Raw genomic sequence first — 11635 nt, forward strand, 5'->3', positions numbered from 1 at the left:
TTTTTTTTTTTTCCCAGAGAGGCCTTGCCATGTTGCCAGGCTGGAGGGAGTGCAGTGGCTATTCACAGGTGCAATCATAGTGCCTTACAGCCTCAAACTCCTGGGCTCAAGCGATCCTTTTGCTTTAGCCTCCTGAGTAGTTGGAATTACATGCGCCTGCCCCTATGCGCAGCTTATTATGCACTCAGATGAGCATTTGACATAAAATACTAAGTGCCCAAATACTCATAATAGCTGAAAGCTGGAAACCAAATTATCAACAGCTGAATGGATAAATCAGTTGTATAGTCATACAATGGGATATCACTCAGCATTAAAAAAAGAATGTACTACTGGTATACACAGTAACATGAATTGCAGAAATATGCTGAGTGAAAGAAGCTAGACACAAAAGAATACATACTGTATTATTTCTTTTACATAAAATGTTAGGAGAGACAAAATCTTAAAGTCAGCCAGATACAGCAATAGATAAGTCAGGACTGCAGTCCCACCTGAAGACTGGATTGAGAGGGTCAGTTTGTATCCAAGCTCTCATGTGGTTATTGGCAGGACCCCGTTCCTTGCCACAGGTCCTCTCCATACAGCAGCTTGCAACATGCAACTAGCTATCTACAGAGTGAATGGTTGAGAGAGAGCAAGATGGGAGCCAGTCTTTTGTTAATCTTGAAGGTGACATGCATCATTTTTGTCATATTCTTTTCATCATAAGTTATTAGGTCCAGCCCACATTCAAGGGTTTGAAGACCAGGAGATAGAATCACTGGGGACTATCTTACAGGTCAATTTAAATGTAATAATCTTATATATGTCAATGCAGAATGACCACGAGTAGTATGTATTTTTAAAAGGCTCATGCACTAAAATGGTCATCTTCTGGTTAATGCCCAAAATTGCAGAGGGAGATTTGAAACTTCAGTTTAAGGATTTAATTAGTAAAATATAGACTATCCAGGGAGAGTTACTCTTTGGGCCTGAATAATAGTACCGTTGACCCTTGAACAACATTGGGGGTAGGGTTTCTGACTCCCTGTGCAGTTGAAAATCTGCAGATAAGTTTTGACACCCCAAAAACTCAACTACTAATAGCCTACTGTTGACCAGAAGCTTTACTGATGACAATGATTAACATATTTTTTATGTTGTTTGTATTATGTGCTGTATTCTTACAATAAAGTACGCTAGAGAAAAGAATGTTATTAAGAAAATCATAAGGAGAACATATTTACTATTGAGTGGAAGTGGATCATCATAAAAGCCTTTATCCTCATGGTCTTCATTTGGAGTAGGCTGAGGAGGAGGAGGAGGAGGGGTTGGTCTTGCCGACTCAGGAGTGGCTGAGGCAGATAAAAATCCGTGTATAAATGGACCCGAGCAGTTCAAACCTGTGTTGATGTTCAAGAGTCAAGTGTACTATGTTCTTAATATTTGCCCCAAATCCACTTTGGGTAAAGAAGAGAGGCAAAGAACGGGGCAATCCTGGTAAACCCACATAAAACAAAAACAACAGTTTTTTGCCTATGGTCAGAAGACCTGTTGTTAGACCAGCTCAGTCTTCTTGTATTACGTACTGACATTTTAATTTTAGTATTCTGTTGGTTTCTTAATGGTAAATATTTGAGTTGGTTGTTTTTTTTTATTTACTTGAAAGGGGCCATGCTTGCAAGTGAATATTACACACTAAATGATTTTTTAATATTCTTTCCAATTTTCTACACCCTCTGTCAACTTCACCATCTCTATTTTCATGCATTTGCTCGTTAAAGTTGTCACAGAGATTAAATGAGTTAATACACGTAAAACACTTAGAACAGTATCCAGCAGATAGTAAGTGCTCAAAACTATTACTATGATTGATACTGTTATTCTCTGCTGCTTTGATCTCCACTACCCACCTCCGGTTGGTTCACTTTCCTTCCTCTACACCATTTATCTCCTCTTCAAATCTAGCCTATTTTCTGTTCATCTTACATAGTCTCAACTGCTACTTGGCCCTACTAAAATTACTTCAGTTTTGCTCCTTACCACATTCCCCACAAGAGCTGATGTAAAAACCTTTTCCATTCTTCTGAGATGAATCACCTTCTACTTAAAGAGATTATCTATACAAAATCCCCTCCTCTTTTCTTCTCTCCACTTGAATTTTCTTGCATTCACATTCTCCTCTCTGCTTCAAATATCAATTCTTCCCTCCTGCCTCCAAAGAAGGTGTATTCTTTTGTGGTTAAACCCCTCTATCTCTATTTTTTATTCAATTCTTCAGCTGGAATTGGGCTCTGCTGGAAATAGAAAAATCCCTAAGTAACAGTGGCTTTTTAAAAAAGTGTTTCTCTCAGGTGAAAGAAATTTAGAAGTAGGCTGTTGAGGGCTGGTACAGCGGCTCCACGAGTTTTTTGTTGTTGTTGTCCTCACTGCTATGCCATCTCTAAAGCATGGCCGCATCCTTATGGCACAAAATTGCTGCCTGAAAACCATCGAACACAACTTTCTAGGAAGTAAAATGAAGTTTAAGAAGTCAGATAGGGCCTTCTCCCTTTTAAGACGCTGTCCTGGAAGAAATACACAACACTCGATTTATATGTAATTGGCCAAAATTTAGTCATTTAGCCACATCTGGCTGCAAGGAAGACTTTAAAAGCAGCAATTTTTAGCTGGGAAGCAATGTGTCCACCGAAAAAATCTGTGCTGTGTGACTTTAAGAAAAAAATTGGTTTTCTATTATAAAGAAATAGAGGGGAATAAATTTGGTGAGGTGCTCATCCTTTCTCACCTCCAACAATAATTTCTGTTTACTTAGTCCTTCCTTCCCTTTCTATCTCCTCAAACATATTCTAGTTCTCCACCCATTATCCTGAAAGAAAACAAAAAAAACCTTATCTTGATTCTGGCTGTTCTTTTTCTTTAACTGCAAAAAATTTTTATCGCTCTCCTTTACAATTTCTTTCACATTTCTTCTTTTCTGTCATTACGAATCCCGAAACACCATCCCATTTAGATTATATATTATAGTTTCCTAACTAGCCTCTGAGTTTCTGGGGACACTTTATTTATATATATATATCCCTTTACCCCAACCACGTCTTTAAATTTTCTTTATATTTAACTTCACAAATAATACACAAGTGCAATATTGTTTAAACAAAAAGGTACAAATATTTCAAACGTCTCCCCTGGCCACGCCCATGGCTGCATTAAAACCTTTGGATTTACTGAACAGATGAGATGACGGATGGAAAGTAGGGCAGAAGATGCGATTTTCCAATCTGTTCGCGTCAACAGGTACGAAAACCCTCTGTCCCGGAGGGTTTCGCTGCCCCCACGAAGGTCGCTCCCAACAGAAGGACGCTTTCTCTGCTACAGCGCTAACGCGAAAGCGTCACTCCGCCAGCACTCGCTAGAACGGAACGAAGGCCCGTACCGGATTCTCGCGAGTTCCGGGATCTGCGCGGAAACTTGAGCGACGCACTTCTTTGACGCATTTCCGCGGCGCTGGAGCAGAGGGAAGTGGCGGTGGCTGCTGGGGTATCGCGAAGATGGTGATCACCAGATCGGCTCGGGCTCGGGCCAACATCCAAGCCACGTCGGCTGAAAGCTCCCAGCAGAAGGTAGGGAAAACCCAAGTCTCCCCCATTTCTCCGCTCTGCTTCACAGGGCGGGGCTCAGGCCGGTGGGCGCGGCTCGAGGGCCCGGCAGAGCGTGAGGACGGCCGGTGAGGGGGCTGGAACTGGCTGCGTGTTCCGGCATACCAGGCCCGGCGCTGAGCTGTGGTGGAAACCGTTTAGTCCTCACCACGGTCCTTTGAGACAATTGTTAGTATGGAAGAGATGTTAGGTAACTTGCTTTGGGTTGTTCAACTCCTTAACGCAGATGCACAGCTCAGGACTTTGAACCTTACTGTTAACGTCTTACCAAGGAAGGTTAATTTCGGCCACCATGTGCAATCCTCATTTAGTGGAGTTGGAGAGGAAGGTGTGTTTTCACGAGGAGAGGTTGGTGGTGGCCCAGCACCACCTCCTTATGTTGTGGGGAGGGCTGTGGTGACGCCGCCTGGTGGCTCTCCGTGGTGTTAGTCAACTGTCTAATTCTGATTCTGCGTCGAAGGCAACAGAGCGGCGGCAATTCTCTCAAGTATGTAAAGGCAAGGGCTGCGGCCAATTTCATCGATGTGTTCCTGAGCACATCTTTGCTCAGTTAATGTTCCCCTTCTCCTCTCTTTCCCTATATCTGGGTCAGAACGTAGGTCCACCTAGCATATTTGACTTTGAGTAGAAAAAAATTATCTTTTTAATTGTTCTGCTTCCTGAAGTCAGATCCAGGACTAGGGTGAGGCAAGTGAAGCAAATGCAAAGTAGGATCCAGTATTTAAATTTTGGGGCCGGGCGCAGTGGCTCTTGCCTGTAATCCCAACTACTCCAGGGTCTGAGTTGGGAAAATCACTTGAGCCCAGGAGTTCGAGGCTGCAATGAGCTGTGATCATGTCACTGCCCTCCAGCCAAACAGGGAAATCCTGTCTCTTAAAAAAAAAAAAAAAAAAAAGAGAGACCTCTTTTTTAGATCATAGGCTTGGTGGGTTTTTTTGTATTTTTATTTTCTGTAATAATCATGGGGGTTTTTTTTGGTGCCCTCTTAAATTTTGCTGTTGGGGGCTATACCTCATTGGCTTTACCCTTGACCCAGCCCTAACTAAGTACAGTGTGTTTTTTCTGGCTTGCAGAGTTATGCTGCTAAAGGGATTCAAACGCATCCAGAAAGCAGGAAGGAATGTGTATCTGATGACCCAAGTACTGCTGAATCACAGACCACTGGGAAACAAAATTCAATCCCTAGAACTCCTAAAACCAGAAAGAGGAAGAGAACTACAGGCTCACCACCAGAGGTGACCGAACCATCAACTGATGGAGAGATCTCTGAGGCAGACTCAAATTATTCTTCTGTGTCCGAGCACCAGGATCCCATTTTTAGAGTAACTAGGAGAAGGCAGATCTTAATTGCATGCACTCCAGCATCCAGTGTTAGGAAAAGGTTGAAAATAACTCCATTAGATGAGTCTCATACTGAAGAAGTAGTCTCTGAAGCAGAATCTCATGTTTCAGGTATTTCTAGAATTGTGCTTTCCACAGAAATAACCACAAGAACCAGAAGTAAGGCAAAATCTCTGTCAGATCCAAGCCAAGAATCACTTGCAGAAGCTATATCTGATGCTGAGACATCATGTTCCGATGTTTCATTCTCTGGAATTGCCTCTAGGAGAACAACCAGAAATTTGCAGAGGAAATTACAGGCACAAACTGAGAAGAAAGATAGTAAGATTGTACCAGGAAATGAGAAGCCAATTGTTGATATACCTATGAATTCAGAAGATTCAGGTACAAGACAGACTTCTCCTATACAAGCAAGATCTCTTTCTGAGATAAATAAGCCGTATTTCTCAAATAATGCCTTTGATAAGGATTCCTTCCACAGAAATTCAGAAAAAATACTAATAGTGCAAAAATGCCAACTTTCTCATGTAAGAGAGGAAAAACAGGCCAATGTTGCATCTTTTAAAGAAATAAGAAAGCAGAATTACAAGGATTTGGATGAAGACACCAAAGAAATAATAGATGAAGGAAAAGAAATTAATGAGAAAAGATCCCAGTTGAAGAATCTTTCTGAACTTAAGGACGCTAACCTTCACCACTTAGTTTCTCACAGTCATTCAGCCCCCCAAAATAACAATGCCACATCAGAGCCCTTAATTCTTAACTCTGAGGCTGTAATGAAATCACTAACTCAAACATTTGCAGTTGTGGAAGTGGACAGATGGAATGAAAAGAAGATAAGCACCATAAAAACAAATGACCTGCCACAGTTTGATGATTGTGGTGGTAGTGATGATGATGATGAAGAATCCACAATTATAGGTGTCAATGAAGACATGAACAGTGAAAAGAATGTAGATCTTGAATGTGATACCAGACTACATATGTCTGAGCTCAACACATGTCAGGATAAAGATGATTCTGTTTTACTAGTTCTCAGCAGTGATGAAAGCCAGCAGTCTGAAAACAGTGAGAATGAAGAGGACACTTTGTGTTTTGTTGAAAATAGTGGCCAAAGAGGGTCATTAAGTGGAGACACAGGAAATACATCATGTGGTAACGCGTTATTTGTAATTGACACAACTCCTGGACTAAGTGCTGATAAAAATTTTTACTTGGAAGAGGAAGATAAGGCAAGTGAGGTTGCCATCGAGGAAGAAAAAAAAGAGGAGGAAGAGGATGAAAAGAGTGAAGAACCATCAGACCATGACAAAAATGTAGATGAGTTTAGTGATGAAGAGGACTTACTAAATAACACAAAGGCTAAACTGTAAGTTTTACCTTTATTTTTATAAGTAAATTTTTTATATATATACTTCAAGTGGTTAATTTACCATAAAAAGATGAAATATTAGAAAGCATGAGAATTCAGAAAATTACTGCCTTGGATTCTTTATGGATGAGCTCTTCTATTCAGCATTTCCCTCATCTTTTTGGGTAACTGTTAGTAATATTTTTCCCACCAATGATAGCTAAAAGTGCTCCTTTTGGTGATATATTAGAAATCATCTGTTAAGATTTTCCTACATGATTGTAAGAGCAATATAAAAGGGAGAGGAAAGTAACTCATTTTTTTCTATGTGTCAATTGTAGAGGAATTGACAAAAGTATGAGAAAAATATTACCTATAATCCCTTCCATCACCCATTGAAAAAGCACTAATGTTTGGGGCTATTTTTTTACTTTCTCTTTTTCTGTTATAAACTTGTTTTTCCTAGGCATAAGCCTCTGGTGGCAATGTATCCACTGGAAATATAGTCAGCCTTGTAAGGAGCTTTTTATTAACAGATGCCCAGTCTTCACTCTAAGCCAATGAAATCAGTATCAGTAGGCACAGGCATACTTGATTTTTAAAACCCACGCTCCTCCCCACGTTAATTTTAATGTACAAAGTTGAGAATTACCGCCAAGGCACTGCAATAGAATGATTTCACTTTTCCAGGAGTGGTTGATTATACTTTCAACTACTCAGTTTTTCTGAATAATTGGGGAAGAAAGTGACTATAAGTCTGCATGTACTTGTTTATTAAAAGAACCCTTCAGGCCAGGCGCGGTGGCTCACACCTGTAATCCTAGCACTCTGGGAGGCCGAGGCCGGCGTATCGTTTGAGCTCAAGAGTTCAAGACCAGCCTGAGCAAGAGCAAGAGCAAGACCCCGTCTCTACTAAAAATAGAAAAAATTAGCCAGGCATCGTCATGATATGAGCCTGTCATTCCAGCTATGCGGGAGGCTGAGGCAGTAAGATTGCTTGAGCCTAGGAGTTTGAGGTTACTGTGAGCTATCATGATGCCACTGCACTCTACCCAAGACAATAGAGCAAGACTCGGTCTAAAAAAATAATAATAATTTAAAGTAGAATTCTCATTACATAAATACAGCAGCAGGAACCCAGGCCAACTGTAGAAGATTCTGATTTGGTAGATCTGGGGTATGACATTTAATATATTTTTTAAAACACTCCTGTGGAATGGATGCTCATTGCTGTCTTAGACTCACTGGTTTAGAGACACTACCAAACACCCTTGGTCACCCAGCAAAACAGTCTAAGTTTTGATAACGTGGAAGTTCAGAGTAGAAAAATCTTTCTTACTGGTTTTAGAGATAGAGATGTGTACATTTATTAATTCACTACCTAAAGTTGACCTGAATTGCCAGGTATATTCCCTTCTCCCCTTTTCTGTAATTCTTTTCTTTATGAAATTTATTGGCATATTATATGGCCTTAATCCTCTAAGATAATCTGGAGAACAAATTTGGATATGTTCCTCAAACACTTTTTTGTTTAATTCTTTACTCATCCAGAGTTTCTTCTAAATGACTTAACTAGATTTAAAATATACATATTTGTTCAGTTTTTCAGGAAGTCCACTGTAAAAATAAGATGCTTTTTTTTTTGCCATCGACAATATAATAGAAGGGAAAATAAGTGATTTTTAAAATGCAATCTTATTTGTTTCCATTTTGATTTAATTACATGATATTTAAGTAATGATTTCTCTTTCAGTCTGAAGTTGACAAGCAGCAGCATAGACCCTGGCCTGAGTATCAAGCAGTTGGGTGGTTTGTACATTAATTTCAATGCAGACAAACTGCAATCTAACAAGAGAACCCTAACACAGATCAAGGAGAAAAGGAAAAATGAGGTAAATTACATGAAGTGTCCTGTTAGGTTTTCATAGAACTAACCAATCACTTCTAGAAATTAGTCCTTTGGAAAAGACTACAGTGAAACCTCATTGGCCTAATGTGTTCCTTTTTTACCTCCTTCTAGAACAGGCATTTCTTTTCTTTTTTTTTTTTTTTTAAATAAAGTTGTGTCTATAAAAGATAATGCCTGACAAATGAATTAATACAAGATCAGTATTCCTCTTGCTATACTTTTAGTTCTTAAGTTCTTAACTATTCTGGATCCTGTTGAGAATCTAAAAGCTGTGAGTGCCTGCCTCCCCCACCAGGAAAAAATGCACATGTGCATATAGACATAAAATTATATATATAATTTCAGAAGAAATTACTGTTAGGGTAACCTACTCAAACCCTTCGCTTTAGTCAGCACCTTGCACTACTTTCTCCCAAATCTGTATTTTCTAGTCTTGATGCCTCTTAACTTCACATCTTTAAATCCAAGTGCCTGTTTGTTCATTTAGATGTACTCAGGCACTTCACCTCACTAATTCCCCTCCTTCTCTTCCCTGCTTAAACCAGGAGTACTCCTTTTGTATTCTCTGTCCTGATAATGAAACCAAAATCTCTTTCCCTTTTGCAGTCAATCACCACGCCTAGAGGACTTCTCTGTTTCCTCCTTTTCCAGCTGCTATCACCAGCTAGTGCAGGCCTTTGATTTCTCATCTAGACTACTCCGGTAGCCTCCTTATTGATCTTGCCTCTGTCTTGTTTTTCAAGCAATCCTCCATACTTATGCTAGATTTCTTTTTTTAAAAACCATTTTGAGAGAGCAGTCTCACTCTGTTGCCCAGGCTGGAGTGCAGAGACATAATCATAACTCCCTGTAGCCTTGAACTTCTGGGCTCAAGAGATCCTCCCACCTCAGTCTCCTGAGTAGCTGGAACTGTAGGTACACACTGCCGTGCCTGGCTAGATTTTTTTTTTTTTTTCCATTTTTTTTTTTTTAGACATGGGGTCTCACTATGTTGCCCGGGTTGTTCTCGAACTCCTGGCCTCAAGCAGTCCTCCCACCTCAGCCTCCCCGAGTAGCTGGGATTACAGGCACGAGCCACCACCACTGCTCTTGGCCCTAGATTTCTCTTTCTAAAAACACAAATATGACATGACATTCTTCTGCTTAAGTCCTTCAAGATGCCTCTCTACCCATATCCCTGCCTATCATCTGCTCTGTTCTTGCCATTAAAGACTTGTGGTTTCCTGAACATACCCTGCTCCTGCCCAGGCCAATGCAAAAATCATAGATCACCACTCTTGGGAAATATTATTTGACCCCTCAGTCTTTCCCCCGGTCCCTCTGTGCTTCTGTAACACCAAGTGTAGATCTGATTCATTATTGATCATGTGATATAATTGTTAATTTACCATCTTTTATCTTTGTATTTCTAAAACAGGATTTCTCAACCTCAGCAGTACTATTTGGGGCTGCATAATTCTTTGTTGTGAGAGGATGGCCTATGCATTGTAGGATGTTTTGCAGCATCCCTGCTTTCTACCCACAACATGCCAGTAGCATTCTCCCCTCTCCCCACCACCACCAAAAATGTCTCCAGACATTGCCAAATGCTCCCAATTGAGAACCACTGTCCTAGAGCCTGTATGGTACTTGACACACAGCAAACTCTTAATCATTTGTTAAGTAAATATCATGCTCTCTTTTCTGAGTGATAGGAAAGCCTAGTTGCTGCTGTACCACCCAGAAACTTCTAGGCCTGAACCTGAATTGAGTGGTAAATTCTGAATTGATAATTTCAAATGTCAATCCCAAATTAATTAGTACTTGAGCTGTATTCCTTTGAACTATTTTGAGAGTTAAGGAGCAGTCTTATTTGGTTCTTATGCTGGGGAAAATACCAATTACCCTGAGGCTCCTTTTAATCACACAGTTTATGAGAATATTTAATAATCCCAGGCAAGTAACAAAAAATGCAGAAATCATTTGGGAAATATTAACAGAAATGACTACACAAAATTTTAAAAACTTATATAAGTTTAAGCTGCTGAAAAAAACTATATAACATTCTGACATTATTTTAAAATCAATTTTGTGTGTTTATAGCTTCTGCAGAAAGCCATCATTACACCTGATTTTGAAAAAAACTACTCTGTCCCACCATATAGTGAATCAAAGTATCAACTTAAGAAAAAACGCAGAGTAAGTACAGTGACTTATTTGGAATGCTTAGATGTGTTTGTGTATTTTCAGGTTATACAACATGGTTATATGATTAAACTATGTATCTGCTGATGTATATATCTATATATATTAATCCAAAGAAAATTATTACAGATATCTAAAGGCTGTAGAATATGGTTCCATAAACACATTTTATATGGATTTTCACATCTTTGCAGCCACAGTGGTGCATACATAGGTATAGCTTTTTTTTTTTTAACCTACCGTAAAAACAATGATAGCCACCACATAGGGTCACTGTCCACACCTCATGGCTTATACTGTTCACAAAAGGCTAGTAGCTCTGTTGAAGACTATTGTAAGGAATTTAATGAGAGAAGAGAAATCATTTTCTTTTGTAGGATACTGGAGAGTGCTTCTATCTGTCATTTCAACTAATAAGCATAAAGAAGTTATCAGGAGGGCTTGGAGGAAGTTGAGAATGGTACTCTAGTAATGTAACTAATATGAAGTACCTTGCCACATGGTAGGCACTCATTAAATATTTGTTGTATGAATGAAATAAATAACTTACTAGGAGTTTCTGAAAGAATAATAATTCTTTGTTTTATTTTAGAAGTGGCTTCCTGAGACATGTTTACTTATAAGCCCTAGAAATGAAAATGTCTCTTACGTAGGCTATTTTAGACAATAAAAATTGAAGCTGTGTGCTATTCTCCCAGCAGTCAACAATTACTTACAGAGCTACAAAATAGATTTTAAGGAGCCCTCATTTATGAAACTGATAATGCTGTGCCTAATTTACCAGACAAATCACTTTTTGTATTTACTTCTTTTTATAAAGATAATTCTGAAGGTAAATGTTTTCTGTAAAGTACATTTAGTACTTTATAGTACCATTTGTTCTTTTTTTTTTTTTTTTTGAGACAGAGTCTATGTTGCCCGGGCTGGCCAGAGCGCCGTGGCATCATCGTACCTCACGGCAACCTCACACTCCTGGGCTCGAGGATCCTCCTGCCTCAGCCTCCCAAGTAGCTGAGACCACAGGCATGAGCCACCACACCCATGTAATTTTTTTACTGTTTTTTGTAGAGACGGGGTCTTGCTCTTGCTCACGCTGATAGCCACTTTGATTTGAGGATGCAGCTGGTTAAGAGTTGGCCATGGCTTCCTGACGGCTCTCTCAGCTCTGACCTTGTACTCATCTGATGAAGGGCAGTACACACAATCAAG

General features: G+C 39.6%; 1 protein-coding gene across 1 annotated transcript in view; it reads left to right on the plus strand.

Annotated features, from left to right (window-relative positions):
- The first annotated feature begins 3532 nt into the window (after positions 1-3532).
- DNTTIP2 (deoxynucleotidyltransferase, terminal, interacting protein 2) overlaps positions 3533-11635 on the plus strand; it is an 11207-nt gene continuing 3104 nt past the window's right edge. The window contains exons 1-4 of the mRNA XM_012661186.1: positions 3533-3605; positions 4715-6351; positions 8087-8225; positions 10325-10420. Of these exons, the coding sequence (XP_012516640.1) occupies positions 3534-3605; positions 4715-6351; positions 8087-8225; positions 10325-10420 (1944 nt within the window). The 5' untranslated portion in view covers position 3533. The remainder of the gene's footprint in view (positions 3606-4714; positions 6352-8086; positions 8226-10324; positions 10421-11635) is intronic.

The sequence above is a fragment of the Propithecus coquereli genome, unplaced genomic scaffold, assembly GCF_000956105.1.
Source record: "Propithecus coquereli isolate 6110/MARCELLA unplaced genomic scaffold, Pcoq_1.0 Scaffold7, whole genome shotgun sequence".
Lineage (NCBI taxonomy): Eukaryota > Metazoa > Chordata > Mammalia > Primates > Indriidae > Propithecus > Propithecus coquereli.